Below are 20,297 nucleotides of genomic sequence, written 5' to 3' on the forward strand. Positions count from 1 at the left end.
TACACTGATTCGCGAAATTGATATTCTATATTTATTTATTCAGAATTTCTTTTGTTCCCTAGAAGTTAGATCATTTAGTTATCCTAAAAAATATGCCGCAAATATGCCCTGCCGAAATGCGACTTGCTGCAAATGTGACTTGCCGCAATGTGAATCGCCAGAGGTTGGCATGATCCCCAATATTTTAAGGTATTTTAAATAATTCAAGATTAAATTATATAAATGATTTATAATTTTTCAAAGAATTTCCAAGTATTTTAATGATTTTAAGGGATTTAAAAGAATTTTCATGGGGGTTTAAAGGATCATATTTCATGTATTTTCAGGGGGGTTTATTCAAGGTTTTATTATATTTGAATGAATTTGAACGAAGTTATTGACAAGAATTGAGGGATTTGCAGGATTATTTTTTTTTGATATTTCAAGGTATTTCCAAAGGTTTGAAAGAATTAAAAATATTTAATAATATCATAAAGGATTCTAAGGAATTTTCAATTTCTTATTTAAAACGAGTTTGTAAAGTTTCAAATAATGCTACACGTTTTAGGGCATTCAAAAAAATCAAGGGATTTTCAAGAGGTGTACAAAATATCGAAGGATTTCAAAAGATTCTAAAGGATTTTAAATATCTTAGTGTAGTTTAAATAGATTTAATTAATTTCTTGATTTGATTTTCAAGAGCTTTAAAAAATATAATGGATTTGTAAACTTTTTTAATATTTTGAAAGATTTCAATTAATCTTGAAGTTATCTTAGTTATTTAATGGGATACCAAAGGATTTTAAATGTTTGAGGGATGTTTAAATATTCCAAAGTGCTTTTCATTGATTTTAATAATTTAAAGGGGGTTTCAACGGGGGTTTCAAGCGATTCATACATTTTCAAGATATTTAAAAGGATTTGCATGATTTGAAGGGATTTAAACAAATCTTCATTTGGTTGCAAAAAATTTCAGAGAATTTGTGGAGCATTTCATTTCAGTTATTTAATAAAACTTCACAGGAATTTGAGTATTTCAGGAAAATTTAAAAGATTCCAAATATAATTAAGTATTTTAATAAATTTTTCGGGATTTTAAAAAATGATAAAATTTCATAGAATTTTATGGAATTTTATAATATATTTTCATGGATTTCAAAGAATTTATTCACAAGAAGTAAGAGATTTCGCAGGGTTTCAAAGATTATTTAATTAATTTGAATTCGTCTGAATTCATTCAATTCTATTCAATTCACTGCGTTTTTTGAATCTTATTTAGTTTTTTTTTAAGTAGTCCTGAAGAATTTCCAACTCACCTTGAATCTCTTTGAATTTCATGAAATTCTTTTCAATTTCTTTTTAATTTTTCTAATCTTAATTTATTTAAACTTACTGAACTCAATTTTTCTCCTTCATATTATTGAATTGTCTTCAATTTACTTGATTTTTTAAAATTCGTTTTGAATTTTTATGAATATTATCGAATTCCTCTCATCTCACTTTAATTCCCCTAAAGTAACTCCAATTTTACTGAAACCTATGAATTTTAAAACTTTGTTCTCCAATTCATTTGACTTCTTTTTAATTTAACGTGAACTTGTTTAAATCCTTCGAAATTCAAAGGATCATTAGTACATCAGTATTTCACATTAGTCAATTTTAGTTACTTTTTCGGTTTTAATAGGTGACTGTTTCAAGTACATTAGGCTGTGGCAGTCCTGAGAATGATCAAATAAAAATATAAAAATTCAATTAAAAATTGTTTTATTTCATTAATGAAAAATGCTATATTAAAAATGTTAGAATTATAATTTTTTGCCTTTAAATATTAATGGTCAGGAAAAACAAAAGATCATACAGGATAAGTCAGGGAATTTCGAAACTGAAGGTTTTCCCTCTTTTTGAGAAGGGGAAATTTAAAAAGAAAAACGAAAGTTAAAAAATTATATAATATATCGCAAGACTGGACTTAGTATGACATGCTAGGTAAAACATAACACCCGGTTTTTTATTCAGGAAAAGCTATATTAAGTCATGAAATGGAATATTCCGTGTGCCCCCTTCACACCACACTGCATTACTTATTCCGCTATTGGGGTAAATTTAAAAACGAATTATGATGGAAACCCTAACATTGTAAAGAATTAAATGCTGTGCATTCGTTTATCAACATTTCCAAAAAAGGACTTAATTAATTTGCTGATAACATCAAAATTTTAAAAATGAAGCCTCTAAGGGGATAGTTCTTTGAGAAATTTTTCTCCTCTTATCAAGTACTATCTAATGATGGTAATTAATATGACGTAGGTGCACTGCGAGCCCAAAATATGAAGGGTTCTTATTAAATATTTTTAGAAATCTACCAGTAAAAGCTTTAGGACTTGACTAGGTTATCCTATCAGATCTAATATTGGGGGTCCCATGCACTAGTGACTATAATTACTTATCATTTCTTTTTATCAGGAAGAATCCTTTCAAAGTAAAATTATATATCCCTAAGTAAATACTGTATTAAAATCGAATCAAAAAAGAAAAAGAGCACCAAGTTTTATCAGAATCTGGACTGGACTAAAAGCATCTCTGAGTGCTACCCCTTGTGAGCTTTTAGAGAAAAGGGCTCGGGGGGCAGTTATAAATAATTTTGCACGATTTTTCAAGGGGAGCGTCAAATAACCAGTTGCCTGGAGTGCGAAGCTGTTTACGGTCGGCCCTGGCAACTGGTAACCTAGAAAGAGATGGAGAGCAGTAGTGTTACTATAGACAATAGAGCCGCGGACAGGGTAGAAGCAGGAGAAGAGTTTAGCGGTTCTGGTGGTGAGGGAGAGAGAGATTTCTGCGAGAAGGAGGATAGTGTAGTCACATAGAGGGAGAAGTGCTATGACGTCATATTTGAGGGTTGCCCGGGCAACGGGAACGTTGCTGCGCTGGGACGCAACGCGTCGCCACCGACATCCCGTAAAAATCAATTTGGACTTTGGCTAGGTAGGTAGGTAGATAGGTAGGTTGGTACGTTTGCGTAGCGTTGCTTGCGTTGCCTCGTAGAGAGCGAGCGAGCACGCTTCTGGAGCCGGGCTCTCCCGAAAGCCTCGAAAGCTCCGACAGTCGCGAGTGGCCAACTCATCGAGCGGGTTGACTCGCGCTTGACTCGTGCTTGACTCGAGCGGTAACTCTTCGCACGTACCGCGCTTCTAAAAAAAAATCCCTCGTATGCAACCATCTCTTGCATCTCCCGGCTCTTTTTATTTCTCATATCTCGCAACTTTCAGCTTCCTTTAGTCTCTTCTTCCACAAATTGCGTGCCTGCAAACAGAGGGAAATCACCGGAGGAGAATCACAACAATTGAATGTCAGTAGTGATAGTATGAGCTTCCGGCAAATTAATCTTTGTTGTGATGAGGAATGATTGAGTTTGGATCTAGGTCCTGCGACAGTGAATTATGAAGCCGGGATCTCATATGCTTTTGGAAGAGAGTTCAACCTTGTGATTATTAGAAAGGAGATAATTGAGAAGAAAAGGAAGAGGAAAAATAAGAGGCTGGTGGCGTCTTTATCCTAAGGCCCTAGGGCATATAGAGGTTGTTGTGCAGATTCTTGGTAGAACACCCAGTTGGAGAACCCTGGAAGTGTTTATGCTGGGGACGATTTTAGGATAGGGATGGTAGTATCAATCTGGGGAGCCAGGGCTTGTGATTTGAAGAAGGCGGGAATGTTAATAATGAAGGTCGCATCAGCCAAGTAGTTTTCGAAGTGGAGATTGCCGGAATCCGGGAGCTTGAGAATGTAGCAACTCTGGACCGGAATTGAGAAAGTTTACGGTCTTGTCTAATAACAAGACCGGAAGGTCAGCGACAACGAAGGATTGCTGGCCAAAGATCAATCTCGATAGAAGGGCGAAACAGTACATCGAAGTATTAGAAAGAGCGAGTGTATATCGATAATGGTGGAAGGCAAGGTGCCAAAACGTTGGCTAGTGTTGCTGCCGCGTGTGTGGTCGTTCCGGCTGCGAAGAGTAGACGTAAGGTCAGGATTACTGTGAGTACTTTGTATCGAGAATTAGAGGGATGCCGAACTATGATCTTTGGGGTGTCAAAACGAGACCTTGCTAAAGCAGGGGGTCGTAGATCATCGTCGTCGGCGCGGCCGTCGCCGTCGACGTCGCCGTCGCCGCAGCTGTTGTCGTCGTCGCCGGCGCCGTCGACGCCTCGTGTGCGCGCCAGGGGAAGTTGCAGTTAATAATAACTGATTTCTAATGAAGTAACTAATTCAATTAGCAAGGTGTAAATTATTGGGCAGAAGTACCCGAAATATCTTCCCTAAAAGACTCAATTCCTGAAACTGAGTGATGATGGCGACTGGTACGCCGGGTTATCGTTAGAAGCGCCGCTGGTGCGGACGTTACCAAAAGGTGGCGAGTGGGCCCAACGGTTCCGATTAAAACAGACCCTTAATCAAACCGGAGACAAACTCCATCGGCGAACATGGCCTCGGTAGCAGCATGGTTGCCGTTCGCCCGAGCGGCTGCTATCGGCTGGGTGCCGATCGCCACCCATCCTTTACCTCCTCCGCCGATACCAAAAGATCGGCGCAAAGCTGATGACGAAAAGCTGCTCATTAACGTGAGTGGTCGTCGCTTTGAGACCTGGCGAAACACCTTGGAGAAATATCCGGACACCCTCCTAGGATCAAATGAGAGGGAGTTCTTCTATGATGAGGAATGCAAGGAGTACTTCTTCGACCGGGATCCGGACATCTTCCGGCACATCCTCAACTATTATAGGACAGGAAAGCTTCACTACCCGAAGCACGAGTGTCTGACGAGCTACGACGAAGAGCTAGCTTTCTTTGGCATCCTTCCGGATGTAATAGGCGATTGTTGTTATGAAGACTATAGAGACCGGAAACGAGAAAATGCCGAGCGACTGATGGATGACAAGCTCAGCGAAAACGGCGATCAGACCCTCCAGCAACTTACGGATATGAGAGAAAAGATGTGGAGGGCTTTCCAGAATCCTCATATTTCGACAGCAGCCCTCGTATTTTATTACGTGACGGGATTTTTCATCGCCGTGAGTGTTCTGGCGAACGTTGTTGAGACGGTCCCTTGTGGAAATCGACCTGGACGAGCAGGGACCTTATCATGTGGGGAGAGATATAAGATTGTATTTTTCTGTTTGGACACAGCCTGTGTGATGATCTTCACAGCAGAATACCTCCTGAGGTTGTTCGCAGCACCGAGTAGATGTAAATTTGCCAGATCGGTCATGTCAGTAATAGATGTAGTCGCCATATTGCCGTATTACATCGGCTTGGCCATCACGGACAATGATGATGTTTCGGGGGCTTTTGTTACCTTGAGAGTCTTCCGTGTGTTTCGAATTTTCAAGTTCTCGCGTCACTCTCAGGGACTTAGGATCCTGGGATACACGCTCAAGTCGTGTGCTTCCGAACTCGGGTTTCTCGTTTTTTCCCTTGCAATGGCCATAATCATCTTCGCTACCGTCATGTTCTATGCAGAAAAGAACGTTGAAGGAACGAACTTTACATCGATACCGGCAGCTTTCTGGTATACGATCGTCACCATGACCACGCTGGGGTGAGTCTGAATCTTTACTTTTATACTTATGGAAAGTAAAATAACTTATTCAAGTTTGGACGTAATTTGTTAGTTTTTTTCAGGATAATATAGAGTGATATGTGGGAATCGAAATAGGAACCCACATCGGAATCGGATTACAGAATTAGGACCAGTATGGGTTTATGTAATGAGAACCCTTATGGGATTATGGAATGAGAATCCGTTTCAGATTGCGGATTATGATAACACATCTAGAAATTTTCGCTAGAGTACTGCTGACTGGTTTCAAAATGTTGTAGTATGCCAAACAGGTATTTAGAATTCTTTTCAGATGAACCTCATTATACAGCCAGAATTAGTTTTACCTATTGGGAACAAATTAGATGTTTCCTTTTTAAATTGGACGGTTCTAATGGGAATGACTGGATTCTTTAATGAAATTTAATAGGATTAATGAAATTCAATTGGATAATATTGGAAACAAAAAGTTACTACATTCAATTGAGCCGTATTCAATGCTATTTATTCACTCAGAGAAAGATTTTTCTTGATCAGAGCGTATTGATTTGGCTTACTATTTTTTCCTATGGGATTCTTCATTTGAAAATCCTAATTCTGATATTCAGAAAACATTTTCTTATTTCGCAAAGCTTAATTCACCTTATACGAATTTGAACGTAATTAAATCTTTGATGAAAGTAGCTGAATAGTTCAGCAAAATGATTGGTTCTAGTTAATTGACAGCTTCCTTGGGGGGAATTGAATTTTATATTTTCTACCTTAAGGATCAGTAGTAGGTCGGGTGGTAAAATGAATTTTCATCGGAGACTGCATGTTTCAAAAATGGAAGAAAGTATAATTTTTACAAATAATTACTCCATTTAAAGACAGTATTTGAAAACAAATTCTTCAGAAATTAAAAAATATATCTATATGAAACTGCATACAAGATATGAAGGCGATAAAGATAGAAAAGAAATTAAGGAAAGTTTTTAATCGAACCTTTAGGCCAGATTTCGTCAACGTCAGTATGGCACTTAACTGTTATGATTTCAATTAACCATGCCTGGCAAACTTAAATTACATGCCTCTGGCTATATCTTAAATTTGGAAAGTATAGTTTCAAAACTATTATGATAATACTACAAATAGTATAATAATTATAATAATCACACTTTGTTTATCCCCATTTTATTTCTTAATTTTAATTTCTATTCCCTTTTGCATCAACTATATTTCTTTCTTAAAAATTAAATTGTTTGGATTAATGATCTATTTCATAAGTAACAAACCTGTTTTGTACCATAATTTCCCGAAGGTGGCTCTAATAGGTTATTAAATAGTTTATCGATGGTCGATAATTGCCACCACTTTTAATATTGGGCTTCTAATTTAAAAACACCCTGGATCGTCACAAAGAAACAACTTTACTATTAAAAATGATACAAAAGTATTATAATTTTTTTTTTCTTGTATGCAAAGCGCTTCTATTATATTTTTAATGAAAGTAAATAGTATATTTTTCCAACAGTCTGGCGATTGTCTAGAACTCTTATTTGGTAGATAATGCAAATTCAAAAAGGTTTACAGTTATCCCAGGATTCTTTTGGGGCATTCTTTGCATTATTGGACAGTGTCCAAAGTAACAGTTGAATAGTTGAATAATGGTCTGAATGAATAAGGATTAGAGACTTCAGTTTTTACTATGCTTAGTCTCGAATTTTATACGTTTTATTATAAATCAGTCAATTTTCAATCAATGAGGATACTCTTTTAGATTTATTTCCGATCGCTCCAGTGGTTAACTTGACTCAATAAGAAAACTAGGTCAACAAATTTAAGCTCTCTTCAGGTTTCACTCCATTTACTCTTTCTTCATTACCCCAAAGAAATGTAGCACATTTGTCGTTGTTTTTCGGAGCGTATTATTTTTCCTTATAGCAAATATTTCTGAAATTTTCTGGAGATGACATTCTTCTGTTGAGGCAGAAATTGTTTATTGTTGAAAATATTGGATAAATATTATGCACAGAGTGTCTAGTTGGCCGAGAAATCGGAAAAACCGGGAAACGTCCAGAAAATTGATTAATTGAAAAAAATTCAAATAATTACAATTATCCTTACTTGGAACAGAAGATTTTCGAAAAGAATTATAATATTTACAATCCTAAGTTGCGACTTCGAATTTTGTTAAGGAAACAGTTGACTTCTTTTCACCAAAAAACTTTACTCTCTTTTTTTTGGAAGCCATTACATGAGTTTTTATTAAGCTTCAAGATCCAGTATATCTAGAAGATCGGGAAATCGGAGAAAACCGGAAAAAACCTGGCAATTTTATTTGTTTGTGGAAAGCCGGGAAAACTTCAAGTATTTTATTCGTCTGGTAAAACCGAAAATCGGAGAGAGTAAAATCTGATGACTTCATATATGGCATATGATACAATTAAAGATGTATGATGATTGATTAAGTGCTTTTAATGTTAATTATATAAGAGTTAAACTTTTTTCTCCTAAACAGGTTGAAAGGCGTCCAAATTCTCTATAAAGTAAACCAGGATGAAAGCATTTTGTCAGTTATAAGAAGATATTGCAGAAATAGCGAAAATTTCAATATTTTATTAAAATTCAAATAAAATCTTATCTAAGGTAAATGTCTCAGTAATCGTGACGTTAATTTTTTTGTTTTTTATTTAAGTTGGATGCTTTTAATTTCCATTTGTTTCAATAAAATGCTCAAAATAAATGGGTTTCCCTGAATAAACAGTTTAGAAATTTAGAAATTCTTGGATATATATGAAAATTTGGTTGAATCAAACGCATTTTGGTTGATTCAACAAAATATTCGCTTGGCTCCTCCAAATTTTGTTGTTGATTCAACTAAATATTCCATATACAAAAATATTTGCTTAAAACCAACAAAAACTTTATTTGGATCAACCAAATATTTTTTGTCGATATAATAACGATATTCCATGGTTATACTAACAAACATTTAGTTTATTCAACTAAATCGATTAACATAAACTCCGTGTGCCTCAATTTTCCTTTTTCATTATTCTTTCCCAATAAATAAAAGCACCAAGAGATTTTGTTTAGGTCTTTTTAAGGGAAATCATTTTTTTGCCTGTTTTTTCTTGTGTAATTTTTGCAATAATGTGGATTTTCTTGTTTTGGAGAAAAAAGATGAATATAGAAAAAAAATTAGAATCAAGAATATAAACTTACATAGACTACACTTTACAGACAATTTTTGACATCTTCATATTTAATCTACGTCATGAGCTTTAGTATTTCAAATTCGGATATCTTTTTCAAAAACAAGCACTCGCAGTATTTAGAAAAAACTATAAGTTCTAATTTTTTCATCAACCCGGTAAACCACGCGTCATATTTCATTCGGTGGGGATTTTTCGTGTTTGATAACTATACAGGGTGTGAAGTGTTCAAAAAATAAAAATATTTTGATAAAGCATTGAATCATAGGGTTATTTAACTTATAACACTTTTTTTGTGACATAATTTTTAAAATATTTATATTTTTAAGGAGAATAGGTACTGTGATGATTGTAAATTACAAAAACACATCTTCAAATTAGTCAAGGAAAAAACTATGCTCGGCAGGTTATATTCTAAGGAAATTTTAATACTAACGTGCGAGCTAAAAAAAAGGTTATTAAAGTCTGAATTTTGAAATATGGCAGACGTGGAAAGGAACGGTAGACACGAAAAGTCATCCGATTCTATTAAGCGACGAGCCTTTTAAACTGTTTTATTTTTAAACTGATGTGTTTTCAAATAGAATTATTCATAATTTATTTGTCTTAGTGTATCAAGAATAACAAGCTAATTATATATTTATTTGATACATAGTTTATTGTTCATTATTTACTATTTTGACAAGAAAATTTAACACTGTCCGAAATTGAGGTTTAACATTGTCAGTTTTTCATTAAACGCTGTCCTTACGGCTAACACTACTCCTTAGAATCTGCCCTGGTGGTTGGAAAAAAACCGGAAATTTCAAATAATCACTACACGCTCTCAGATCCGTGATAGGAAGTAACTAGTTACTTTTTTAATAGCGAAGGTGGTAACGAAGTTACTTTTGCAAATAGGTAATCAATTAGTAACTATAATTACATTATTTCAGTCTGTAATTACATTATTTGAAAAGTCTTTTTTTACAATAATCAATAAATTTTACTTGTCGGGGAAAACGTGGAAAACAGGGAAAAGTCAGGGAATTTCTTTTAAGAGGAACTTTAAATAACTTGATAGGAAATAACTAAAGAATAAATCATTCCATTAAAATTATTTATTTGTACATTTGCAGTTGTTTTATTACGCTTCTGAAAAATTCTATGTTAAAAATGTTACAAGATTAAGATTCTGGTCTTTAAATATTAATGGGCAGGGGAAAATTAGGGGATTTTTAAAATCAAGTTTTACGGCCACCCTGATACAATTTGTTGAAAATATAACTATTCGGGGTTAAAAGTAAACTCTTTTCTAAAACTTTCGAATTTTTAGCTTAAAAATTCATGTGTTTGGTTGAAAATGCAACTGTTTTTGTTTGAAGTTGAATGTTTTTTTTTTAATTCTATAGCTTGGTTGAAAGTTCATCTTTGTAGACAGAAAGCTCAAGTATTTGGTTAAAATTTGAACTATTTTATTAAAAATTTAATTACATTGTTGTGTTAGTTCAAAATTAATTTCATCTGCTTAAAAATGTATCTATTTTGTCGTTGAAGAATCATATTTTTTCTTTAAAAATTGAACTGTTTCGTAGAAAATTGGTCTTTTAGGCATAAAAAACCATTCCTTGTTAAAAATGCATATTTTTTGTAGAAAATCCATCTATTTGGTCTTTTTTTAGAAAATTAAACTTCTTGCATTAAAATTCATTTTTGTTGTTGTTGAAAAATCAACTATTTGGTTAAAAATTCATTTATTTTGTTGCTATATATGTGGAATTACTATGTTGGTACAGTAAAAATGTTTCTAGCGTAAAATCTTCCAACTTCCCTCCCCCACCCATCTCTTGAGAAATAGTGCGATTGTAATTGTAATTGTAATTGTAGCGATCATGGGAATCTTATTTTTCTAACACGTAAGTTTTGCATGATCAAATTTCATGAATGATCCAGCTGATTTTGCTCAATTTTTCAAACAAATAGAATGTAGCATCCATGTTGCGAAACGTTTGGAACGAACCCTACTGTGATATTGATGCGAATGTTCGTTGTGTTTACTTATTCAGTCATGCGTTACCATGTGACGCAGACATCTTAATCGAACTCGAAAACAGCGATAAAAACTGCGAAGAAAGAGAAGCACTTCGAAATGGGATTTGTTCCCGATGGAAGAAGGGGCGAGTGGATGCCTCAGAATATGATTGATCTGAGAGTAGAACATAGAAGGATGGAAAATATCGCGGTGGGAGGTCTTCGTCTTAGTGGATGTATCAACGAAATGTGGTTAACTGGCCTCTATTTTTACGCGACGAATCTATGTCAATGATATTTTTGTTTCGTTTTCGCACAGACAGCTGACAATCACACTGCAAGCTTCATTGCAACATGTTTCTAGAAATAGGATCTTTCACGTATCACAATAGAAAAGATGATGAGTTTCAAGTACTTTGATCAAATCTCTCATGAGGTTGAAATTGGAGATCCCCGTGGAACCCAGTCTGCTTCTAAAATAATATCTTTATGTCAGCACATGGCCTTCTTTTATAAACATGAGATTTGTCTTGTTCTTCTTGGTGGAAATACGGTAAAATGAGAAGAAAATGAATTTTGGAAAAGGGAATCTTTGCTTTAGTGTCTTGTAAATATACTCCTGTCGATTTTTATGGTTGGTGATCGTCTGTTCACATTCCACATCTATATGTATGACTTATCGATTTCGACCCTACTCTGGAATACCCTTGCCAAATTGTAGTTGGCAGCCCTCAAATATATCTCATAAAGTATGCAAGAATGACCAATGAATAAGAATACAGTTACAGAAAATGAAGTTCTTCCTTTTCCGTAGGAAATATAAAAGTCCGGATTAAGTACGCATCTTATGATGAGGGTAGACCACCTATTGTGCAGAAATATATCCCTAAGGGCTCATTTTTCCGTCCTTCGGATGAGTTACCCCCGTATCAATCACATTGCTCTATCTGGGTTTTATCTCGGGGATGAAATCGAACATAGTTTTTCGAATTTCGTGAAGATTTTCAAACACTGTGTGGTTACAATTTTGGCTGTACAAAAAGTGTTATTTTGTTGTTAAAAGATTAAGCTTTATAATTTCTGTTAACAAATTGCTAACTCAATATATTATTTTCCTCTAGCTTTATCTATGAATTATATACGTGTATAGGCAGGTCATTAGTCAGTTCCCTTAAACTTTAAAGCCTAGAATCAACAGGTGACTCCAGGGGATCGCTTGTACCCTACTCGAGTTTTCTAGGTTTGATACCGGGGGACAATTATACCTTACATGTTCTGGCACACCAGAAAGTGCACCCATGCCTCTTTCGTTAAACGTTTACAAATTTTCACTCATCCTTCATATTTCTGATTATATATGAAATTTATTTTTATAATCATGTTCGAAATTTATAATAATTATACATTTTTATTTGTCTCGCAATTTTTAAATCATTCTCTAAAAAATAGGTGCGCCACTTAAATTCGCTTTTGAGTTGAAATAATTAATTTTCTACTAAGAAAACTGGAATTTTCATCAAAATAGTTGACTTTTCCACCAAAACAATATTGCTTTTTAAAATAAAAAACTGTTAAATTGACCAAAAAATACGAATTTTCAACAAAAGAATTACATTTTCAACCAAGAAAGATTTTTCAATCGTTAAAGAAAAAAATCTCGTCCAAAATTTGGAGTCTTTATACAAAGGAAAAAGAAAAATTTTCAGCAAACTAGGTGAATTTTTAACAAAAAAATAGAAAACCTTAATTTCAACACAGAAAAAACAGAAGATAAACTTTACATCGATTTCCGACGAAAGATTCTCTGCAACAAAAATTAACTTCACAGGATAAACTTTACACAAATATCGGTTAAACTTTCTTTTGTTTTTCCATGACAAATACATGTTTTTTGAAAGACGCGAAGTTGGCTTAACAAAACTTTATCGCTCTAAAAAATTTCCTGCAACAAATTTTATTCTTCGTTTTTTCTGTGAAGTTAATGAAATACGTTTTTGGGCGAACAAAATAAACTTTTACCAAAATAGTAACATTTTCAACCAAACGGATGATTTTTTAACTAAAAAGATTAAATATCTATAAAAAACCAACAAATTTCGACAAAAAATGGAATAGTTAAGTTTTTAGGCGGATAAATGATTCCAACCAAAAATAATAATTTTTCACTAAAAAAAATAATTCTGAACAAAATAGATGAATTTTAAACCAAAAAAGTTAATTTTCTATTAAAAAAGACAAAATTTTCACAAAATACATTAATTATCAACTAATCAAAGATAAATTATCAACAAAAAATAGAATAGTTCACTTTCCTGATAGAGAAATAAGTTTTTAAGCAAATTAAATAAATTTTCAACAGTTTAGTTAAATTTTCAACCCAATAGATGAATTTTTATTACCAGAAAGATTGAATTTCTATAAAAAAATGTTATTGAAAAGTGGAATAGTGTTAGTCTAAAAAATTATTTCTATTAAAAAAAACTTATTTTCAATTGAAGAAATAAATTGTGAAACAAACAGATTAATTTTCTACAAAAAAAAGAATAATTTTAAACAAAATACATCAATTTTTAACCAAATATTAAAATTTAATTTTTAACTGAAGAAGAATTATTTTAAATCAAACATGTATAAGTTAAATTGTCAGTCACCAAAATTAATTATCAATAAAATACAAATTTTCAAGCCAGAGAAATGAATTTTAAAGCGATAAGAATACTTTTCTACCAAAAATGAATAATTTTGAACAAAATACGTCAATTTTCAACCAAAAAAGTGAATTAGTCGCGAAGAAGGCTAATCTTCTACAAAAAAGACAAAGTTTCAACGAAATACAGAAATCTTCAACCAAATAGTTGAGTTTTTTTACTGAAGAATATAAATGTTTAACCTAACATGGTATAGTAAAATTCTTAGTTAAAAAAATAATCAAATTTTTTAAAAACACAATGCTTAAATTTTGAAAACAAAGAAAAGATTTCTCAACTAAAATGATAAATCACATACAAAAAAAAAAGATTTTGTAGCCAAATAGTTCCACTTTGATCAATTTTGAGCCAAAGTTTTCCAGTCGCTTTTTACGCCCAACGAAAATCTCGAAAATTTAATCAAATAGTTATATTGTAAGAGAAATCCTAGGACCAAAGTCAAATATTTACAGGATAATTTGAGCAAGAACTGATTTATATACCCTGTAAATTCTAGATCTTTCAGTTTTTTTCACCATAGAAATTAAAAATTAAATTCCTATATAAAAAAAATAATTGAATACATTTTTGTAAAAAAATATGTCCAGCATAAGCAGTAAATGAAGTCTTACAAGAAAATCGAATGAAATTTAAAAAGTCGAATTTAATGCTACCTTGAACAATAGTTCAGTTGGAAATATCTTGAAAATCTATTTTTTATGTTCTTAAAATATGAAACAAATACTGAAATTTCGGTATCGGACTATTTATTAAACATGCGGAAAGTCATATTTTTGCAATGAAAAAATAAGCTGACAGTTTTAAAGAATTGTTAGTGGAATAAATGGTGTCATTCATATTGAATTCACCACAATTTCATCGCTATTAAGAAAACTTCTGGAAATCGTATGCAACGTTCTCAAATAATATGCGATTTTCTGTGAATTCTATAGCAAAATGTTTGAAAATAAACCAATTTTTTCTTAAGAAAATGTTAAGCTATGATATTAATATTAATACAAAGTTGTTGTATTTTATAGTATCTATATTATCTAAAATACTAGAAAAAAATCTGCCAGTTTTGTGAAAAAAATTAATCTATTTTGGTTAAAAATGCTACTAATTTGTAAAAAAAATTAATCTGTTTTCGTCATCTTGAGCTCTTTGCAAATTTAAAACATAAGTATTTTTTGGTTCAAATATCAATTATTACTTTTTCGTTGAAAATTCAAATGATCTGTTTGAAAATTCAACAACTTTGTTCGAACTATTTCTCTTTAAGTTGAAAATACATCTTTATGGTTAAAAGTTCAACAGTTTGGTTGAAATTTCGTTTCTTTCATGACTAAAAATCTTTTCTAGTGAAACGATCAACTATTTTGTTGGAAATTTATCGTTTTCGGATGATTTCAACTGCTTTTTATTAATAATTAAAATCCTTTAAGTATTAATATCAGCTATTACATTTTTAGTTTCAAATTAATCTTTTTTGTTCGAAAGTTGAATTTTTCGTCAAAAAATTCGTTTTTCTGTATAAACAATTTTTCCTATTAGATTAAAATTTCATATTTTTGCCTGTCAAAAAGCTCTAGGTTATAAAACCACCTTTCTTATTGTTAGTTGCAAATTTAACTATCTCATAGAAAATGCAATATATTTCGACTGGAAAACTTGAACTTTTTACATTGAAATCAATATGTCACCTATAAATTAATTTTATCAAAAAGAATTTATTTCTCTGTTTTCGTTAAAAAAATCACAATAGCCCATATGTTTCTCAGTTCGCATAACTTTTCTATGATTTTCGCATTTTCATCATAATGAGAAGGTATTAGTTTTATGTGAAAACTGATTTTCGTGTATTTCTTTAAATCTACACGTTTTGACACCCCCTGAATCTGAAAAAAACTGTTTTTACGAAGATGTCCTCGGTGGTGCCTGTCTCTCGTCGTCGTTGTCATCATCGTTGTCAACGTCATTGCCGTTGTCGTCGTTTACATACCGGATAACTTTGAAAGACTAATCGCTTTGGCACAAGTTTTTAGGGACCAAAAAGAAATATCGAGTTCGTTAACCTGCATTTTTCGACCAACGTTTCTGGTTTTAATTACCAAACAATTTTTTTAAATTTCCCTTCTGCTGTCAAACTGTACAAGATACGAAAAAAGGTAAATCCACACAAATTGTGCTACCAAAGAAGATCTACAAATTTGTTATTATCACTTTTTGGTAGGACGCGTAGTTTTTGTTTTAATCGTAAAAAATAACATTAAAAATAAAAAAAATTAGGTCCCGCAATCTGGTATTACAATATTGTCATATTGAGGTGAGCTCTATGCCATAATTTAGTGCTTATTTAGTACTAATTTATGCTGCCGGAAAAAAATGTTGTGCCTAGTAATTTTGGTCAAGAACATGTAGTAATACTAGCTTCAGCTGAAGCCACAATTCCGGTATGTGAAACTCGGAAACTATTAGTGGTATCAAATTATCTTTTGCGCAGGAATTTAGTGCTAATTAAGTGCTCTTGGTTTTTGCTAAGCTAAAAATCCGGGCACTTTTTTTCACAAAATACGTGTAGTAATTTTGGCTTCAGGCGCCTCTGGCATATACAAGTCGCAAACTATTATTGGCATCAAATTCTCATTCGCGCAGGAATTTAGTGCTAATTAAGTGCTCTTGATTTTTTCTATGCTTAAAATCCAGGCACTTTTTTCACCAAAAACGTGTGGTAATGCTGGCTTCATATGACTCTGGTATGTTAAACTCGGAAATTATTATTGGTATCAAATTCTTCTTTGGACAAGAATTTAGTGCTAATTAAGTGCTCAGGGTTTGCACTATGCAAAAAATGCTGGCACTTTTTTTTACAAAAAACGTGTAGTAATGTTGGCTTCAGGTGACTGGCATATGAAACTAAGAAACTATTACTGATCTCAAGATCTGCTTTGCGCAGGAATTTAGTGCTTATGAAGTACTAATATATTCTGCAAAAAATAAATTTTGTGCGCGGTAATTTTGATCAAAAACATGTAGAAAAGGTGGCTTCAGGTGACTAGTATATGAAACTCGGAAACTATTAGTGATATCAAGGTCTGCTTTGCGCAGGAATTTAGTGATAATTAAGCGCTACTGTATTCTACAAAAATTAAATTTTCTGCCCTGTAATTTTGATCAAAAATATGTAGTAATGGTGGCTTCAGGTGACTCTGGTATGTGAAATTTGGAAATTATTAATCGTATCAAATTTTTTTTTTGACAGGAATTTGGAAACTCGGAAACAATTATTTACATAAAATTCTCCTTCACTGAAGAATTTAGTGCTAATTAAGTGCTCTCGATTTTTGCTAAGTTGAAATCCGGTCACTTTTTGTACCAAAAACTTATAGTAATTCTGGCTTCAGATGACTGGTGTGTGAAGCTCGGAAATTATTATTGGTATCAAAATCTCCTTTGGACAGTAACTTAGTGCTAACTAAGTGCTCTGGATTTGTGCTATGCAAACAATTCGGGCATTTTTTATTTACAAAAAACGTGTAGTAATGCTGGCTTCAGGTGACTGGTATTTCAAACTCGGAAACTATTAGTGATATCAAGTTCTGCTTTGCACAGAAATTTAGTGATAATTAAGTGATAATGTGTTATGTAAAAAATAAATTTTATGCCCGGTAATTATGATCAAAAACATGTAGCAATGCTGGCTTAAGGTAACTGGTATGTGAAACTCGGAAACTAGTTTCACACACTAATAGTTTCTGAGTTTCACATACCAGAGTCGTCTGAAGCCAGTATTAATACACGTTTTTGGTAAAAAAAAACAAGTGTACGAATTTTTAGTATGGCAAAAATCGAGAGCACATAATTACCACTAAATTCATGCGCAAAGGAGAATTTGATGGCAATAATCGTTCCCGAGTCTCATATGCCAGAGTCACCTGACGCCAGCATTATTTAACATTTTTTGTAAAAAAATGTGCCCGGATTTCTTGCACAGCACAATTCCATAGCACTTGATAAGCACTAAATCCCTGCCCAAAGAAGAATTTGATACCATTAATAATTTCCGAGTTTCACATACCGGAATCCCTTGAAGCTAGCATTACCACACGTGTTTGGTAAAAAAAGTGCCCGGATTATTTGCAAGGCATAAATCCAGAGCACTTAATTAGCACTAAATTACTGTCCACAGAAGAATTTGATACCACTAATATTTTCTGAGTTCCGCATACCGGAGTTTTGGCTTCAGCTGAAGCTAGCATTACTACATGTTTTTGACTCAAATTACCGAGCACAAAATTTTTGTTCAGCAGCATAAATTAGCAATAAATAAGCACTAAATTATGGAATAGTGCCCCCATATCAATATGACAATGTTGTAATTCCAGCTTCCGGGACCTAAAAAAATTAGATGTTGGACAAACAACAAAAGCTACGAAAAAAATGAATGGACAAAGTTGTTCACACAAAAATGATCTAAAAATTTGTTATTAATTATTTTTTGATAGGACACGTATTTTTCATTTAAATCGTAAAAAATAATATTGAATAAAATTATGTTTTCGGCAAAAATGACACAAGATTCAATAAAATGTTTAATAACCAAATTATATATAAATTTTTCCTTTTATAGGATGTGCAATTTTTGGTTAATTATAAAAATTAGAAAAGGAAAATAGGCCTTTTTGAATATCTGTTTATACTATGAATTGTAATAATATAAATTTATTGAAATCATACACTTTTTAGATATTTGAAAATACAAATTAGTGCAAAGTAAGAAAAACAATCATTAAAGTAACCATAAAAAATAATCTGTTTACATTAATTTGCAATTTCTGAATAAGAAGTCGCAGACAGATGTACAGAACTTTTTTTGGGTACCTGAGAATAAAAATTAGCGCAAAATAAGGTCAAATTACTATTTGTTAAAGAGCCAGTTTTCAAAGCTTCACGGGTCATTCATATTTCTTTTAAGCACGCAAAGACTGCAGATAAACAATTTATTTTCTCAAAAGAAAACACTTTCCTTTCTTTTGAAAATATTTTCCATTAAAGTTGAAATATTGCCTAATGCAACTTCATGATATTGGTAAACACAAAGCTGTGAGTGCGTATATATAGTATCGTCTAAAAATAGTCGGTGAAGGAGCGCGTGGTAATGGAAATTATACGGTGTACTTTATTTCTGACAATATACCTGTTACACATACTGTATTCTACACAAAGATGCATGTCCAGTCACTAGGTTCTAATTTTTTTATTATGTGTTAGTTTTATGTAACTAGCTCATATACGAGTAACGTGCAAATACCACTTTTTCATCAATAAATATTTTATTAAATGTACGCCTTTTTGACATTGGATATAGTCTAGAAAAGTTTTATCTACAAATCACAATGTGTTCAGCGTGTGGGAAAAGCGTAAAAAGTGGAAATTGTACGGAAATTTGATTGGTGCGGGAAACCTACATGAAATTTGTAACATTTAATTTTTGAAGCGGAAATTCTTTTACACTACCGTCTGAAAATATGTACACGGGTAGCGCCAGCGTTCCTAAAAATTACTGCTGCCTTTAAAACGTGATTACTTTTTCAAAAAAGTAGCGGGAAAGTTTTTTAAGCGTATTACATTTTACTGTATTTAAATTATTTATTTTTTAGGGATATCAAAATTTTATGCAAATTTTTATTAGCAGAATGTCCTCAAAAGTATCAGAAAGAATCTCGTGCTGCTTAAAAATTGTTTATAAAAACAGCTATATGTTAAACAGAAATTATTTTTCTTGAATCAGTATTATATAAAACTTGTTTAAGATTAAGGTCAATTGAATTTGATAAAAAAATACGAAGAATAAGGGTTTAACTCTAGGGTTTTATTATACAATGAAAAATTTCCATTTTCGGAAAGAGAAAATATGTAATTTTTTTTTTCGAAATTCAAATATTAACACGTGTCACCGGGCACTTTAAAATCTCATTTATTACACTTGGAGAAAATTTCGATTTTCGAAAATTTCAACTCATACTTCAGAATTTCATCGAAACGTGTCAAGTTTTTAGGGATTGAAGAGAAGTGGCTACGAAATGAAACCATACTAATAAATTTTATTTTTAACTGACATGTTATGGGCGCTGTCGGGAGGTAAGTTCGGTTTAAAAATAAAACAAATTATCATGGTTTCATTTCGTAAACACTCCTCTTCAATCCCTAAAGAACTTGGCACGTTTCGATCAAACATTGAAATATAAGTTCGATTTACTGAAAATCTAAAATTTCCCTATGATAATTCAATTGGATTTTGAAGTGCCTGGTGTTGCGTATTAACATTTAAATTTTGATAAAAATACAGATCTTCCTTCTCTGGAAATCGAAGCTGGGGGGGCGCGTCTTTCCTTTTAAAATGGAAAAAAAATTTTAGTGTATTTTTGGACCAACCTGATACATACACAAAAATGATTGGTATAAGACATACATTTTTGATTAAATTTGTGTGGGAATGTTGAAAAAGCCTGCGAAGATTTTACGGGAAATGTGCAGGAATTTTGTTGTACATCTCCGCTGGATATTCTAATCTCATATTGAGGTACATGAGGTTTCGTAGACGAACGAATATAATGCTCAAGTTTTATTATTAAATTTTTTTAAATCATTCAGTTTTTAATATTGGATTCTAAAATATTTAAACTTCAGGGGCTTAAATTTATCATTGTTTAATTTTATACTCAAAGACCAGCATTTTAAGCTTGAAACATTTTTAACATAAGTGCCGTTCAAAAAATACGCAACGCTTTTTATGGCTTTTTTATGTATGAGATAAATTTTCAACCAAGA

The 20,297-nt window shown here is 32.4% G+C and overlaps 1 protein-coding gene across 1 annotated transcript in view; it reads left to right on the forward strand.

The window, feature by feature from the left end:
* The first annotated feature begins 4,457 nt into the window (after positions 1-4,457).
* The window catches only part of LOC117170960 (potassium voltage-gated channel protein Shal), a 270,665-nt gene continuing 254,825 nt past the window's right edge, over positions 4,458-20,297 (forward strand). The window contains exon 1 of the mRNA XM_033358001.1: positions 4,458-5,572. Within this exon, the coding sequence (XP_033213892.1) occupies positions 4,458-5,572 (1,115 nt within the window). The remainder of the gene's footprint in view (positions 5,573-20,297) is intronic.

Source organism: Belonocnema kinseyi, chromosome 4, assembly GCF_010883055.1.
Source record: "Belonocnema kinseyi isolate 2016_QV_RU_SX_M_011 chromosome 4, B_treatae_v1, whole genome shotgun sequence".
Lineage (NCBI taxonomy): Eukaryota > Metazoa > Arthropoda > Insecta > Hymenoptera > Cynipidae > Belonocnema > Belonocnema kinseyi.